Below are 17,969 nucleotides of genomic sequence, written 5' to 3' on the forward strand. Positions count from 1 at the left end.
TTGTTATATCCTTTCCCATGTAGGCCAGTAGAGTCCTGCCTTGTCTGGTGCGCTTCAGGCGTTCCTCGTGTCCTGCCTTCGATGCTTCGATGGTTGCACGGAGGGTAGGCAACTTCGCATAGCGATGTAGCTCCTCGACACGTGTGTGTTTCGGGAGCCCTGTGATAACACGGAGAGCTGATCTGTGTGGAGTACCTCTAGCTGTGTCCAGTGCCGAGCAAGCAGGTCATAACAGCGCGCTCCGTATATCGCTCGGTATGTCAGCAAAACACTAACAAGCTTTCGGCATACGTCGGTACCAGCACCGCCCATGCGGAAACAGATTCGTTTTATGAGGTGCAGAGTGTTGTGCCATGTCCGACGAGGGTCTGCGAGCCACGCATCCGCGGTGCCTGTGCGGTCAATAGGTATCCCGAGAACGCGCACAGATTTTTTCGCTCGCTGCAGCCTTTTGCCTGCGAGAGCGAGCGTGAGGGCTGCTTCGTCCTGCGTTGAACCTCGGATCACCACATAGGTTGTCTTCTCTGGAGATGGCCGCATGCCAGTTTGTGGCAGGTAGTGGTCAATAACGTCAAGTGCCGCCTGCAGGGTCTCCTGCTGCTCATCAATTGGTCGTGATGCAGTCCATAACGTGATGCCATCTGCGTAAATTGTGAAGCCCAGTTCGGAAATAGCCTCCAGTCGCTCAGCCAGGCCTATCATAGTCAAATTAAAGAGGAGGGGTGATAGTATGGAACCTTGTGGGACTCCCACTATGTTTGGGTAAACCTTCCCCACGTCTCCGTCTACCCGTATTGAAAAAGTGCGATCTTGAAGGAAGGAACGCACAAAGTTGAAGGGGCGGCCCGTGATTCCGTGCCTCTCAGCTGCCTCGATGATTGCCTCATGCGTCGCAGTGTCAAAAGCTTTACGGAGGTCCACCGCCACCAGGACGCTCGGGTGTTGCTTTCCGCGACCGACTGTCTTTCGACGCAGTACACCCTCCCTCACAAGTTGGAGGCTGTCGAGTGCCAAGGTTTGGTCTAAACCCTGTCTGTGCTGGATGAAAGCGTGTTTCTAGAAAGTGAGATATGCGTGTCAAGGCCATTCGCTCCGCCAGCTTACACGTAGTAAGTGTGAGAGATACAGGGCGCATGTTCGACAGTACATCTGGCTGTTTGTTTGGTTTCGGTATGGGTGTGACTATCGAATGCTTCCATCCTGCCGGGATTTCACCGTTGATCTACACTTCGTTAATCTCCTCGAGAAGTTGCTTTTTAGCGTATTCTTCCAGATTCCTCAGAGCCGCCCACGTCACGCCGTCATAGCCTGGCGCGCTGCGCGCGTTGATGGAAGAAAGTGGCTGCTCGAGCTCAAAGAGTGAGAATGGGGCCTGGATGCCCTCATCGGTCACTGGCGGCGTTTTCCGGTAAATGTCGACGTTCGGGGGCGTCGACGGTTGGGGAAAAACGTGTTCGCGGCATCATCTTGGAGTTGGCTGACTGACTGGCTAGTTTTGAACAAGACGTTTGAAATAGCGCTGCGTGTTTTACGCTGACCTGTCATAGCCTTGAACGTGTGCCACACCTTGCGGAGGCCAGTTCTTTTGTTGAATGATGAGCAGTGCTGGCTCCAACGTTCCCGATACAGGCGCTTGGCGTATCTTCTAGCGATGGCAGTGCGACGTCGAAGTCGCACACGGTCGCGATGTGGTCGGCCATTGGCTTCGTACGTCAACTGTGCTCGCTTGCGCGCATCCCAAAGGTTTAGCATATGTATGTCCGGCGCCGGAGCATCAGCTCTCACCTCAGTCTCAGTAGTGGCCTTGCGCAGAGCGCGTGACGCCCGCTCCGTTACGGATGAAGTATTGAGTTGCTCCGCAAATACTCTTCTGTAGGCATCCCACCTGATCGTGCGCACAATGCGCCCGGCCGCACTCTTTCGTCCCACGTTCAAAGTAATCCACAGTGGATAGTGGTCGCTGCCCCAGGCGTCCGGGTCGCATCGCCAGTCTTTCACGTAGGCTGGTGTGGATAACGTCAGGTCTGGGGTCGTGTTACGTTGTCCACTATGCAGGGCGGCGCGGGTGGGGTAGTCGGTGTCATTTGCGAGCACTAAGTCAGCTGACTCCGTGGCATCTGCGAGTGCCATTCCGTGGGGCGTGTGATAGTCATAGCCCCACTGCGGATGCTTGGCGTTGAAATCGCCACCTATCAGGAAGTCGTCGTTTGGGTAACGTCTCCGCAAAGCGCGAATCCACGTGAATGAACCGCGTGTACGGGAGCTAACTTCAGGGCGCATGTATACCGATACCAGCAGTGCATTTCGCTTTGCAATCGTGCAACGGACAGCCACCACTTCCTGCACGGCAGTCGAGTACTGAGAAGTGTCAATCTGCGTTTACGGAATGTCGGTGTGGACAAAGACAGCCGCTTGTCCCCGTATTACAAATTCTTCGGCTGCACTGGCGATACCATTGTGCTGCGGGTTTCGGTGTCGTTTCCTGTTTCTATGCTCTATTGATGGTTGGTAATAACCATTGAACTGTCGTAGTGTCCGATCTGTGCCATTAGTTTCTTGAAGTAAAAGCGCAAGGGGGCGTCCGACACAGTCAAACACGAGGTTCAGTTCTGTCGCACAAGTGCCGAGCCCTCGGCAGTTCCACTGTAAAACGTGTGGAGTGGGACTGTCGAGGGCTGTACGCGAAGCCGGGTGGCTATTGACGCGAGGCGAAGAGCTGTTGGAGCAAGCCATATTGTCGTTGGAAGTGCTTCTCCTGCGCTTGGAGGAGAGGGTGCAAAAGTTGTTGTACCAGCAGAGCCAGGTCTGTCTGCTGTGTGGTAGTAGAGGTTGTTTCTTGCATTTTAGTGAGCTCCTGCGGATTGCATGGCTGCTGCTGTCGCTTGGCACGAACACGTTCGAGCAGTGCTGCATGCCTTTTTTCGTTCTCTTCTAGTTTCCGCCGCAGTTCGACGTTCTGTCGTGCGAGTTCTGCAATCTCAGCTTCTACACTGTCTTTCGATGTATCAACCAGCTGCGATGGTGAAGGTAGCATAGGTGTGGTATAAGGTGAAGAGTTTGCCGGTTTGTCTCCACTTGGTTGAGTTCGCTTGAGCGCTACTGCGTAGTTGAGGTTGCAGCCGTTTCCTCCCGTTGTTGGTTGTGCGCAGTTCTTTGAAACAATCTCGTTCACTGCTTCCTTTATGGTACGTGGCTGCGTTGAGATGTTTTCACGTTCAAGTAGCTGCTGCGTCGATTTGACGTGATGGCACTGGACAGTTCTAGTGCGGCTTATCGATCGTTGTGCGCCGTGCCTTCTACGACGAGAGCGGGGCCTTGAGCGGAGTTTCTTAGCAATTTTTGCGTCGGACTTCAGTTTAGCTGGACACTTCGGGTCAGTCGCCGTGTGACCTTTTTCATCACAGTTGCGGCATCTGGGCGTCGTCTGTTTGCATTCATCGCCAGTAGTACTACCTTCGTGTGTCTTGCCGCATGTAGGACATACCGCTTCGTGCGGGCAGACATCCTTTTTGTGACCAAAGCGATGACAACGATTACACACGATGATTTTAGGTTCGTAAATTGAAACTCAGGTGATGCGGCCGTAATACACGACTCTGTTAGGGGGGTGGCGTCTTTCAAAAGTCAGTAGACATGCCCCACGCTTTCCCATTGGGCGCGCGTCAAGGATACGTCGGTGCTCACAGGTCAAGGCTGCCCGGAGTTCAGCCTTTGTATCATTGCAGTCAATGCTGTATATAACACCTCGGCACATGTCTCGTCCTGGTGCCTGATACACTTGTACTGGTATCTGTCCGTGGTTCACGTCTAGGTGTGAAAGCTTGAGAAGCCCGTCTACTTGCCTCTTGTCGTGAACGAGCAATCTTATGGTACTAGATGCTGGTTGCAACGTGTACGTCAAAGGCTTGGTGTTGAGGGCAGCGGGTGTGGCCATCACGAATTTGCGGTGGAGGTCCTTGCCTGGTACAGTCGTGAGCGCCACGTTTACCTGTGGTTTCACGACTAGCACAAAAGTTTCTGGCGGTGTTTCCTTCTCGGGCCGCGTTTGGTTGTGCTTACGGCGTTGCACATTCCACGCTGCTTCGTCACCGTAATCTTCAAACGCGTCCTGGGAGAGGGCTGTGGTGTCTTGAATTGTCTCTAGCTTCTCAGTTCAGTTTGCGTAAGAAAACAGTTCTTGAGACGCGTGCTATGCAGTTTCTGCTTGACGTGGTGTTGTCACATCAGACTGTAGGCTTGAGGATGTCGGTGGTGCTTGTGTTTGCATGTCGTCTTCGTCACTGGAAGGGGCGGAAGCGTCTTCGTAGGTAGATGACGTGAAAGAGTAGTGCCGCGTTCGTTTCGATACCGCACTGGCCGTCGTTGACAGACTTGCAGAGCGGTCTCTATCACGACGGTGGCGGCTGCGGCTGCGTTCGTTCGGTTCCGTATTGTTCTTTCGTCTTTGGCGTTCGCGTCTATGTTGTTGGTCAGTGGTAGCATGCCCACAGCGTTCTTCATGCATCCCAGCAGAGCGTTCTGTGGTAGACGCTTCCGGAACGCCTTCGGGACGTGGCGTAGCCGCTTCCTGGCCCCAGTCTTGGGTAGGCGTCATCAAAGCTGATTGTTCCTGGCGTTGTTCATGGTCGTCAGATGGAGGTAGCTTCGATGACCCGGGCTCGGTCATCAACGCAGTCGTGGCCATGCATTAGGCTTAGCAAAGCCGCCCGCTGGCGCGTAAAAGCGGCCGTAAAACGGCCAGAAAGCAACGCACCTTTCCGAGGCTTGTCTCGACGTGTGGCCGAAGCGACACCGATGAAGAGGATGTGCGACAGAAGATGGTGATACGCGAACAGCGCGCGTAACTGTCGAAAAGAAACGGAGCGCCAGGAAAAGACGTGCACACACACACACACACACACACACACACACGCACACGCACGTACGCACGCACGCACAAAAGCAACTTGTACTATGAGTTGTGGCTTGGCAGAAACTCTACAAAGGTGGCAGACAGGGGGCGACACCGCCTTCTTTCATTAGCTGCACGGGTACGTCATGCCCTTTCAAGGCGTGTGGTCGGGCCTAGTTAGTTCTTTATAGCTTAACATGGTGTGTGTTGTATCCTAAAGGAGCTAAAGATTTATTCAACTTAGCAAGTTTCGAGAGCATTTCTGAGCCACTATGGGCCGAGTTCGAAAAGAAAGAACACTTTGAAAACGTTAACGTTTCAGTGACATACAGGCACTCGGGTTCCAGCGCCAAATCAAAGAAGAAAGAAAAAGCAAACAAAATTTTACCTTAAAGTTTTCATCTAATGATCGACATATTACCGTGAAATCTCCGAGGATAGAATTAGGGAAGGAAACAATAAATCTGTCGACACTGATTTATTGTTTCTCTTAAGCGTCCGTTTAATGTAGCCGCAGTAGTCTGCTGCTTCGTCGTTTGGTCCGCAGTGATTATCTCCCTTACATGTCTGTCCACGAGAATCGTTCTTATGGAGCCATTTTTCTACTTCCGGGGCGATCATTTTACTAACTCGTTGCGGTAACTGAGGGGCTATGACGACATGCCGCTAAGCGCGAGGTTGCGGGTGCCACACCCGGCCAAGGTGGCCACACATGGATGCGGACCAAATGGAAAAAACGTTCGTGCATCGTGCGATACATGAACATTAGAGGAATCTGTGAGAGGCCGAATTATACCGTTGCTTTCAAACTATGGGGCATTCCCCACAACCCACTGTGAAAACGCTGGGATCTCAAACCCGACAGTTCGCGTTTTGTGGTTTTTCAAAAACTTCGTACTGTTTGCTTGTGTTTAAGTGAGCATCTTTTTGATTTTTCTTCCCAACAGCTGTTTGCGATGTTGAAGTCGCACGACATGGGCTATGGTCCTGGGGGTGGTCACACAACCGCGGATGTATTGTCCAACTTCGGCGCTGTCATCGTCAGCAAGGAGTCGCCGGACATTGTTCATGTAAATGGTATGAACCTTATTTGCATTCGAAAGGAAGGAGATAATACGGAACCTAATTTCTGAAGCTCTGACCTGCACTGCATCCCTCAAGCCACTCAGATGTTTGAACAGGAAGCCTTGAAATAGCTTTCGAGGGCTTCCTTAATTTTATTCGCGTAAACTGCCGCATCCTTGAGCAAACATAATCAATACTCTTGAACGGATTAAAGAATGAATTTGCAATTTATTGCGCACGTTAGAAAGCTTTGTCCTTAGCTAGTGTATGTCTATTAAGATTCCCAGTAGGTAGGTAAGATTTTTCTTTTATCATTGACGAAGCCAATATAGGCGACGCCATTGGAGGATCTTGATGTTATACTGTACATAACAAAAAGAAAACACAGGTTTAACGTGTCAGTAACAAATGTGGATAGGTAAAAACTTCAAACACATCAAAGACATTCACGTCACGAACGGGTCCATGCGCAGTGGCTGTACCATGGGACTATAGAGAATTTTAGCGCGTCCGGTATTTCAGTATACTCAATGGCGTTTGCTTGTTATCGGATTAAACCGGATGCTGATAACGACATAGTATGACGCTTCGTCTAACCACAGTACCTTATAAACACATTTTTGAGCTTTACGAGCGTTGTAAAAAAAAACCCACAAATTTAAAAGGCCGAGTTTTCCCTATCCTGCCGCCACCGAACATATACACCGGCAGCAAAGTATAACACGCTTGGTCACTGCAGCGATAGCTTTGGGCTTGTCTGGTTTAACCCGCTGTGGTTGCTTAGTGGCTTTGGTGTTTCGCTGCTAAGCACGAAGTCGCGGGATCGAATCCAGGCCATGGCGGCCGCATCTTTATATGGGCGAAATGCGAAAACACCAGTGTACTTACCTTTGGGTGCACGTTAAGGAACCACAAGTGATCAAAATTAATTCGGAGTTCCCCGCTACGGCGTGCCTCATAATCAGCTCATGGCTTTGGCACTTAAAAAGCCATAATTTAAAAATTTGTCTAGATGAGCTCTACACCAACAGGTGGCAACACCAACGCATCCGCTCACGTTTACGTCTCCGGTAACCCGGTGATCAGCAAATGCAATTGCGCATACTGCTATACCGGACGCGCTAAACTCTCCATTTTATTCAACTGAAATTGGCACAGTAAGCCCGGTAGTGCACTGACTCTGGTAGGCCCATGCACTTCGGTGCCGTTTCTTTGACACATGTAGCATTGGGGAGTTTTATTTTACATCTTTCTCTTCAAGGGAATTTAGGGGATCTGTGCCGCGGCCCGCTTTCGCTCGTGTGAAGAGCGTGGAAGCGGCGCCGGAAGAAAAAAAAAAAGAAAGAAAAGCAGTGCACATGTAATTGCACTTGGAAACTTGCAAGCGAGAATGCTTTCATCACGTGTCGTTCTTCGCATGACAGTGGACGCGTTATGTCATATACATGTGCCCATGCGTCCACCGGCTCGCTGACACAAGCCGTTCAGGAGCAGTGGGAAGGCAAGCGTAGTTAGGGATTAAATTGGCTCCCAGGAATGCCGAACCAAATGTGAAAATGCGTTGAAGGATCGTGCGCGTAGTAATGCTAACGAATTCGCAGGTGTCAGATTTTTTTTAACTAGTGCTTCACACTTTCAGAAACCAACTGCCCAAGCCGGTCCCGCCATCGGAGGAGTCTTGGGCGAGTGAAGCACAGTACACGTAAGTCATTGAATGTTAACACATTCGTGATCGTCTTTAAAAAAAAAGTTATGCGGAAGTTTACGGAGTGCTTGCAGATGTTTTTCTCTGAAATTTGTTGATTGTCGATAGCTGAAGAAGCACAAGGCTGTACACTTTTTGCCGAGAAACGTCCCGTTCGAACGATCTATTGGAAGGTCTTTCCATAGACGGCTTGAATTCATATTTGAATAAAGAGTCACAAGAAGTTCAAGATTGATGAACACATATAAGTGGGGCACGCCACAAGAATGCTTCAGTACTTGTGTCCCGTTCGAAGTTCGTGCTCGAAATGGCAGAACGGACACAGCGTTGAATTTTGTTCTTTAAGTGGAAAAGAAAAGTGAGTGTTAAAGGGCCCTCCACCAGGTCTGGCCATTTCAAGCTGATAAACGCCGTGCATACAATGTGGTGTAATGATCACGTCTGCTAAGTATTACATCGCTATGCGCCTCAGAAAGAGCTCAAATTTCAAACCAAACGCTATATGCCCTTCTCCACATGGGCGCCGCGTTCCCAGCCGGAGAGTCGATGTATATCCCACAAGTGTGCCTACTACATCGCACTGCTGTGGGGGGCCCCTCACCAGGTCTTACCATCTTGAGCTGACAAGTGCCGCGCATACAATGTGGGCTAATGATCGCACCTGCTAAGTATTACATCGCTACGCACCGCGTAAAGAGCTGAAATTTCAAATCAAATGCCTTTTGCCCTTCTCCACGCGGGCGTTGCAGTCCCAACCGGAGAGGCGACGTATATAGCACAAGTGCGCCTACCTACATTGCACTGCTGTGCCGACGGTCGTAGTGACAAGTGACTTTGAGAATTATTGAAGTCAACATCTGTTAGTTGTGTAATCTGTTGCTTTAACAGACAAATGAGAGCTTAGAGAAATAATAAAACACAAATCGAATGTCTGCTTGTTTTTGTTTTACTTCACACCGCAGCAAGAGAGATGTCCATCCGTTCTGTCTGCTTGTTCTCAAGTGGTCCAGTCGCGCGCGCAAACAACGAAAGTTTGTCATTTTCTACCGCGTTCCAGCACGCGATTATGCTCTATGAACCACTTGTGTCTGCCTCATTATTCACGTAGCACTGACTTATACCGCTAGGTAGATGTTCTCGTTCACAGCACACAAATGAGCGTGCTGCGCGAAACGAGACAAACGCGACAGCTCACGCGCGGCGCTGTCAACGAAAGTGCGTCGCGCCCATGACGAATGTGTCGCGAGATCTTCGAGGTCGGTATGGGAGAATGCAGTGTAGGGATTTCGATTGCGGAGGCTAGACGGGGCAAGTGGAGAGAGTGTATCTTGGCAGTGGCCCTCACCTCTTGAAAACATGGGTTCGCGGCACTGAAATATTTCTGTCTCAGCTATTAATGAACCATTTTGAATAATTCTTTCAGCAGAACGCACCCTAGAGGGCACGTAACAAGTTCCAGTGTACAATCGAATTTGCTACATGGCCTGGTGAGGGACCCTTTAAGAAGTAATAGGGGTCGCGGAGATAATGAGTTGGTATTCGAAGTGTTAGTCACAGTTCATGGTAACGGGCCGAGACAGAAGAAGTGAACGTGACGAAAAAAAAAAAAGAAATGGCAAACCTCCCACCATCGTTATCTCAGTTCTTTAGTCCATCTAAAGGATGTATGTTGGCGCAATCAGTCGCAGTGCACAGTGCTTTACGTGCCACCAAGCGAAAGTACTCTTGAAAATGACCAATCCGGAGCTCCTGAAAGGGACACCAAGGCTAAAATGTTAATTAGGTACACAATCTTACTTAAGTATCTTGGCGTTTTTTTCTGACTGAAAGTGTTGCCTATTAATCGGTGTAATGTTGAACATCCCGGATCCCTCCTTCAAACTACGGACACTATGTCATAATTCCGTCGTCACGGAGTGAGTGCTTCGGTGGTAGTTGCTGTTTATTTTCTCGTATTTAACCTATATGGAGCAAGCTGACTTTGCATATAGAGTGAACGCAGTTCATCCAGTGCAACGAGCCATCAAAAGCATGCTTAACTATAAAACGAGCAGTTACTGCTGCAGGAGAAACTCTCAGTGCTCCTTTTTCTGCAGCTGCAGCTGCTTCATTATCTCATATTTTACTCCATTATCGAGAATTCACGCTCTTTCTGTTTAAAATATAAGTTCACCTAATCACTGACATCTTTAGCGAGTGCCTAAATATAAAATATTTTCTCCCTAGACACGAAGCCAGCTCCGCAGACTAATCGCTTTTCTTGACGGCTCTTACAGCCGGCTGGCATGTTACGAACTTGAAGAGCTCACTTTTAATGCTAGTAATAGTAACAAACTTCATTAAAAGCTTAATGGGTAAGATCTCTTATCCCCTGGACAAAAGTGACCTTGATTCCTCCCCCTCCGGTGAATTTACTTCTCAGTCCACATGTCCAGCACCAGACTGCAGTTAGATGCCAATGAAATCACATCCATGTTGACAAAGTAACAGCCTCCTCATTTTTCTTGTGGTAAAGTAAATTTTTACTTCATTAAACACAGAAATGAGGACGCAACATGTCATGGTGGGTTGCCTTGTTGATGCTCCCTCCTAGAATTTCACGCGAACGCGGGGAACTCTAAACACGTACTTCACGCAACGTTTTTGTAGGCTGCGACGACGCAATGGTCCACGTAAAATTTGTTGTAAATATTCTCGAAGGCTGACGGCTAGAACACGAATAAATCATATGCGTACAGTTAGCTATGCAATGGACTCCAACTCGGGATGGATACTGAACGTAACTGCTTACGAGTTTGTTGGATTGCGAGTTCAGAAGTTTCAGATCAGAAGATTGCGTGTTCGGATCATGACCGGGTCACCACTGCGGGGAACCGAGGGTCTCAGCGGAGTGCCAGCACAAGAGGACCTGCGTAGCAGGCTGCTAGAACCGAACTGCCCGTGTCGTGCCTGCGCATCGAGCACTCGCAGCCCATCTTTATTTTCCTCAACTGTCGCAGCCGGCACCTTGGTGCCGGCTGCGAGCGCCGACTTTAGGATTACTGCGTTGCTGCGTCGCTGGGCGCTCCAAGGTACATAAAAAAAGGCAATGGCACTGGGTAATGTAACATAGCAAGAGTATTAGAAGTGAATCTAAAGTGAAATACAGGACGGGGCGTTTCTTCTGCGGGAGGACTCGGCAGCAGTGCGTTAGGTTTCTCAGGGTGCCCGTTACGTCAGAAGCAGAGTTCAAATGAATAATTGGGGGTGAACAAGGGAAGCCTCAGGTAAAACCAACGTTTTGAGAAATGAATTTTTTTGTCAGTCTATTTACACCGCCTCGGTATGTGTCTTTCGAGAAACTAGCTTGTCATTGTCAGGGTCTTCATCAAGATCTGTGATGCTCACATGCGTAACTGCTAAAACGCGGGATCGTTCTCCACATGTGGGAAGTTGTTTTTTCACCCACTTTCATTGCCATTTATTTATCATTTCTTTAATTCAGTTAGTAATTAAGTACAGGTAATTTCCCCTAAGTTATCATTGGCGCCTTTGTTTATTGGCTTCTTATGATATGTCTCCACCTGGGTTATTTGACAAGATTTGTCTTCGCCCTGACGGAGTCAAATCCCTCTTGGCGAAACGTCGGCTCCAGGCTGAGGCCTCCCTTATTCGACCACTGTCCCTCGCTGCAACCACGTTTCCTGTAAACTCTTTATCTTCGCAGTGCCGAAGTATGCAGTGGACCCATTCCTGAAAAAGTGCTGCTCGCTGGGAAAGAAGCGAGACCGGGCCGGACGGAGCTGCCCTATGAGATCTTCAATCGTGCGGCGCTACATCAGTGGACAGAAGGGCGAGCAGTGTGCAGATGCCTTCGCTGAATGCTGCCCGCGCGACAAAGGCCGCCGCGTTTTTAACCTTATGCGGCCAAGCCACCCCCGTGAGTATGCCTGCGGTGAAGTGTGGATTTGTTGTTACTGCCGCTGTGGGACAAGTTGCATGGTGTAAACAAGTGGGCGCTGCACCTGCTAAGTGCGCGATGACTACGTTGACACGTCTCCTCTTCGCTGGTTGCTGATTCAAACAATTATTATTACCAAACAAAGTGCTTTAAATTTGGATGGGGCTATTATTCTTGCAGGTCAGAACGTTAAGGCCAGTAGAGTTTGTGAGTTTTTTAGGGGCCTGCGCTGAATGTGATGGCAGCACCTCCGCACCTTTCTAACGGTATGCTCTCCAGTCTGTTCATAGAAGAAGCTGTAAAGCCTAACGTTACGAAGGGAGAAAAACAAAAAAAAAGAGCGGAGTGCCATGATCTCACAACGATTTCACACCGCATCTTCCTGACGTCCCGCTGTGTCGCTTGCCCCTCTTCATGATGTCAGGCTTTGCAACTTCTCTATGAACACGCTACACCGAGTGACTTGTTTAAGATTCCGCGGTGCTGCCATCACAGTCAATACTGGAAAAAGAAGACGTTGGTGCAAGTTTCCTTTTAGCAATACAATGTTAAAGAGACACAATAGAGGAATGCAAAGGTCGTCTGATAGTTTAAAACATGTAGAATTTACATGAATATTTGCATCTATTTGAGCAAGAGAGGTTGGTTGTTAGTGGAGGAAACGAAAGGCACAGTTTTCATTTGAAATGACCATGACCGAGCCGCAGTGTGGATGCGTTAGTATGACGTCATGGATGTACTGTATCTTGAAACTGGAAGAGCGCACACAGACAAGAATGAGAAGAGTGGACAGGACGAGGTGCTTACTCGCAACGGAAAAATTTTTATTGAAAAGAAACGAATACATGCGCACAAAAACAAACTATGACGACTGCGCATGCATGTCAAGGATCACGGGTTAAAACCATTCAATGGCAACGTTAAATGTTAAAGAAAGTATAACTATCAAGAAACTTGTACTACTTATCATGTAGCAAGACCGAGGGGTGGATGACGTAGTTATGTCCTCTTTTCTTTATGTGGAAGGCCCGTGCCATTTCACGACTTTGCTGGTTAGTGCTCTTGAAGATCATCTAAGTATCTTCGAGAACAGGATAACAGTCGCAATCCCTACAGTGGGCATCTAGATGTGTCGTTCCTGATGAGTTGTACGTTGCCAGATGCTTTCTTAGCGGCACATTGACGTAACATCCAGACTGGCCTACGTAAACCCTACCGCACCTAAACGGGATCATATATGCTATACCCGTTGCATGATCCGCAAATTTTTCGGTTTGCTTAATATTGTGTTGCGATGGCTTCCTGCGAATGCGTGAACAAATTTTCTGAAGTTTGTTGTTCGCTGAAAAAAAAAACCTCAACCCTATACCTAGTGCCTATATGTTGTAATTCTTGCGATGTTCTATGTAGGTGCGGAGCGACGGCTATTTTATTATTTTTACGACGATCTTCCCGGGTGATCTGACTGTGTTCTTTGGTTTTATTTCTTTTAAAGTGTTAGTGCGCGCTGATTTAATGGCATTCTGAGGATAGCCTGCTTGTTCAAGCTTGTCGATCTTTGGCTGGCTGATTTTAGCTGGTCTTTATTATTCCTTTTTTTACAATTTATGAATGACCCGATCGGTAGTTAAGGGTAGGCTTAATAGACCTGGGTCAGCAGTACCAGCAGACATGAAGCGTTTGAAAGACTAGTCTTAGAGAAAGGAATTGTAATTAGTTATCCCTCGGCGATTCAAAAGAAAATTATTTTTTCATGCAGCTTTCCTTGAAAACATATAAAATGTTTACAACGTCCCGTGTTGGATTAATGGAATTAAGACCAGCTCGTCTCCATATCTGAACACATTAGTTACTAGTCCTGAAAGATCAGGCTGTAACCCTCTATTGAGCTTTCTTTAAAAAAAATTCACTTATGATTGGAGCAACTGACGATCCTATGCAAATCCCTGAACGCTGAACGTAAAGTTCTCCTTTCCCCCAAGGCACATACGCACAATTTAGGTAAAAGCTCAGCAACTCGAGAAAGCTTGCAACCGGGGTTGCACTTTTTAGACTAAAAGAAAGTTCATCATAACCGACCGTGATACACTCTTTTACCCAATCCATTAGATCGTAATGAGGTATGGAGTAATACAGATCTTCGATATCGACACTAAATGCACTGCCTCTACTGGGATTATCTGTTTTAAGAACTTTACTACTGCTTCGGAATTGATTACACGATAGATATCAAGGATAGTTAAACACTCCAGGTTTTTTTGGAGATACCTAGAGATCACGCTTTTGGGTTTTTATAGATATGACATTATGTAGAATCGAGCTTACGGGTTTTTATAGATAGCTATGGCTTTGATAGACAGTCTTTGTGTGCTTTTATGGTTTCAAGATGCAAGTTTCAAGTTGTCTGTTCTGTTACCGAGGTCCCGTACGTTAGGGATGTTTTTGCTCAGGGACAGGGGCCAAAATTAAAAACCTTTTAGTTCCAAAGTGCTGCTTTCTATTGGCAGAAAGCCTTTGTTATTAATTTGTGCAATGCAAGGTCGATATAATGCAAAGTTGTTTCAATGCGTTCCTGTTTAATTACAGCTATTAGCACTTTGTGATTGGTAAAAAAAAAATCTTTTTTCTTTCCTAGCTCACTTTGCCTCTCTATCACGCCACTTCACGAAAACCGCGAAAAAGCTCACGACCTTAAGGTGACGTGCACGCATTAAGCATACATTGTTGTGCCTAATAGAAGCGCATTTCTTGGAATTTATTTAAATGATGCCTAATTTTAAATCACTACGCTGGCCTTCAGATATAGTGCTCAGAAAAGGAGCAAAATAACTATTTTAGGATTGGAATTTCGCTTTTACGGACGAGTTTCTGTGGGTACATCAATAGAAATCATTTTGCTATGCGACACCCAAAGAAGACAACAGCCAGTGCATGAACTGAAAGCAACGACGTGGTGGTAGTTGGACTGGTGGTGGCAAACGAGTGTGTTCACAGTTCCCGTTTGTATGCAGTTTTTTTGCTTGCTCACGGTCATTAGAGACATTTAGAATAGGAGCCCGAATCATTTGGGGACCCAAAGAAATAGCTTCAAAGCCACTGCGCATGCGGGAGGAGCAAACTGCATGTGGGTTTTGCGTCATGCACGTTATTTCTCTGATTTAGTGGGAGCCCCAAAGGCGTTGCGACAACAAACATGGCGACACGCATCGAAGTGACGGCTCTAACCTAGCACTAAACTGGGTTCGATTCGGGGAGACGCATGAAGTTCGCAAGCCAGGAGAAGTGACTGGTTGTCGCTGTCCCTCAACTAACGTGTTTTATCAAGATTGATTCATTAGATGCCACTGATTCCGAATTCCATTGTCGATTTCATGGATCGTAGGCGTAACACGGCTTAGCTTGGCTGCTGAAGGCAGGTAAAGTTTGTTACTCAAAACTAAGTGCAACAAATTTCTTGCTGCTAATAGAAGAACCTCTAAATGATAACTTAACGCGGAACTCAAATGCCAAAATTGCTGTTCTCATTATAAGATGGTATATTTTATTTAGTTATTTATGATGGCTTTTCTTTGACGCCTTAGTGGCGCTGCAAACGCGAGATGTTATCCACAAACGCAAAGCCCCATTCGAACGACAGAAAGCTGAGCTAGTTGGTAAGGATTCATTATGCAAAAAAGAAGTGAGGCGTGCAGTCAGGACAAAAGAGTAGAGAAGTGGACGTGTTGTCCAATTCTCTACTCTTGTGTCCTGTCTGCCCGCCTCACTTCTTTTTTGCATAATGAAGCCCCATTCTTACACTCCTCACTCCTGCGTACCCAGACGCTAACACCAACAACATCTGACACGACCTAATTCTAAACAGTCTTGAATCCTCCCGATGCGGAAAACGCATCTATGATTATGTCCGAGACTTTTTATCTGACCGCATGGCGGTGCCAAGGAATATGAACCCTGAGTTCCACAAAGAGCGGCGGGCGGCGAGGGCCAAGGCGCTCATCGATCTCTATGCCAAGGACAGGGGTGCCGTGTTTGTGGACGCGGCAGAGTATCAACATGACAGAAGGGCATTCGCCGCTGCAGTCGTCGGGGCATCGACCGGTGCAACGAGAACAGCTGTGAGTGTGCGGACTCGTGGCGCGCATCAAGCCGAGGAGGTGGCCATTGCTTTGGCCATCGCCGACCCCGAGTGCACGACTGTGCTCTGTGATTCTAGGACGGCAGTGAAAAATTACGCCAGAGCAAGGGTGTGTGGTGAAGCCGCGCGTGTCTTGCGTGTGGTCGATCTCGCGAGTGAAAGTCGGTGTGTGGTGATAAAGTGGTTTCCGGCCCACATGGGCAGTGATGTGTCGGATCGCGGCAACGCTAACCACAACGAGACGGTGAACGCGGCGGCGCGAGGACTAACGAACCGTGCCGCTGCAACTACAGCCGACCCGTCGTGGTGGTGGGAAACCAAGGACAAAATGACTTCCTATAACGAAATTGTGAAATGGTACCGACTAGAGCGAAGGACTATGCCGCCACCTCATCCGGGCTTGAACCGTAAGGAGGCGGTTTTATATCGACAACTTCAAACGGGGTCATTATTCACCCCGGTGCTGATGAGGCACGTGTGTCCAAGTGTTTATGAAAGTGATCTGTGTTGTGTGTGCCGAAAGGAAAGAGCCACTGCAGCTCACATCCTTTGGGACTGTGCTAAGAATCCGCATGAAGCTGCAACAATAACAACGATCCCGCCGCGGCTCGAGGCCGCAACGAGATGCTATGACCAAGATGTCCAAACCCAGGCCGTCCAGCAGATCTCGGCGGCCCTCGAAAGGCAACGACCGAGCGAAATCGGAGGGAGGCTGCCACCCCAAAAGAGGGGCAGGCGTGGTCGACCAAAGGGAATAGTGCGGCCGCGGCCGAAGTAGAGGCGCCACACGCCGCGAAGACGTCATGGCCGCGTCACGGTAACGCCTCCCTAACAGGGGAAGGCTAACCGTTCTGCAGGCGTTCACAACAAAGTTTCCTCACTCACTCACTCACACCGCATGGCCACCATCGGCCTAGGTGAAATTTGGTCAGATATCATAAAACTCTGGCAGAGGAACTCTCCGGGGTTCAGTTCTGGAGCCCACACTCCTCAACGTTGCGATGGCAAAGCTACGACCTCTCCTCAACAAACTTCCGAACGTGGCGCATGCCCCGTTCGCCGATTATGTAACAATCTGGGTGACCACAAGGTCGGACGGCGCTATTCACGACGCACTATAGGAAACTGTGGATACAGTACAAGAGTGTGCAGCAGCCGGAGGACTCACCTGTGTATTTGAAGAGTCTGAGCTTCTGCTTGTATTCAAAAAACGCAATACGGCCGATATTCTACCAACTATTACATTGCACCTTAATGGCAACCTTATTCCAATGGTAGACACACTATGTGTACTAGGCCTTCACATACAACACAACGGGAAGGCCACACATACTCTACACATACTCTGCCAACAAATCGCCCAAGTAATGCACATGATAAAGCACATTACAAACTGTAGACAAGGTCTCCAAGAAAAAGATGTACTCGGAATCGTGTAAGCCCTAACGATTAGCAGACTAACCTACCACCTCCCCTATTATAACCTGACTCAGCGGCTATTCAGGAACTCAAGAAGGTTGATAAGGCGATGGAAATCTGCGAGACAATACACACTATGAATAGTAAAACAGCTACTTGCGTCAAGGTACACTGGATTCAAGGCCATTCAGCGAACCCTCACAACATTGCTGCTGACCAGCAGGCACACTGCCCTCCTAATCCTGATCTTCCGCCTAGTCCCCTCCCTCCTGAAATCCTTAATTCGCTCCGAACCCGTAAAAATTTTCTCCGGCAGGACACACGCGCTCTTATCCCACCGTGTGTCTGCTCCCTCCCCCCTTCACCTTACTAGGGCGGAGAAAGTTGTGCTTAGGAGGCTTCGGGCCAGGTTGGCCCTTACACCGGCTGTTATCTCAAGGTGGAACTGGTCGCATTTACGACTGGGTGCTACGTGTCCATACTGCTCCGTTCCTGTGATGGAAGCAGATGCATACCACCTAATATGGACGTGTACTGGTTTAAAATCGAAACGCTCGCGTCTCCTACTGCAAGCCGGCCTCCGCTACAGTGTGACAACCAGCTATGACCGCTGGATACATGACAACAGATTCCACAAAACACTGCTTCAATTCATACGCAACACAGGCCTCACAGCACACATATAATACACATATACGCACCAAGAATTATGCCTTAAGGGCAAGTCTTTATCGCAATAAAAAAGAAGAGAAGCACCAGATTAACACCCTCCTCCGTAAGGCCCTGAAGGCAGCGCTGGGACTACCCCAATGTG

The 17,969-nt window shown here is 48.4% G+C and overlaps 1 protein-coding gene across 1 annotated transcript in view; it reads left to right on the forward strand.

Moving 5' to 3' along the window:
- The first annotated feature begins 7,601 nt into the window (after nucleotides 1-7,601).
- Nucleotides 7,602-17,969, forward strand: part of LOC129383851 (complement C3-like) — an 81,044-nt gene continuing 70,676 nt past the window's right edge. The window contains exons 1-2 of the mRNA XM_055068788.2: nucleotides 7,602-7,658; nucleotides 11,368-11,580. Coding sequence (XP_054924763.2) covers nucleotides 11,451-11,580 — 130 coding nt within the window. The 5' untranslated portion in view covers nucleotides 7,602-7,658; nucleotides 11,368-11,450. The remainder of the gene's footprint in view (nucleotides 7,659-11,367; nucleotides 11,581-17,969) is intronic.

The sequence above is a fragment of the Dermacentor andersoni genome, chromosome 9 (assembly GCF_023375885.2).
Source record: "Dermacentor andersoni chromosome 9, qqDerAnde1_hic_scaffold, whole genome shotgun sequence".
Taxonomy (NCBI): domain Eukaryota; kingdom Metazoa; phylum Arthropoda; class Arachnida; order Ixodida; family Ixodidae; genus Dermacentor; species Dermacentor andersoni.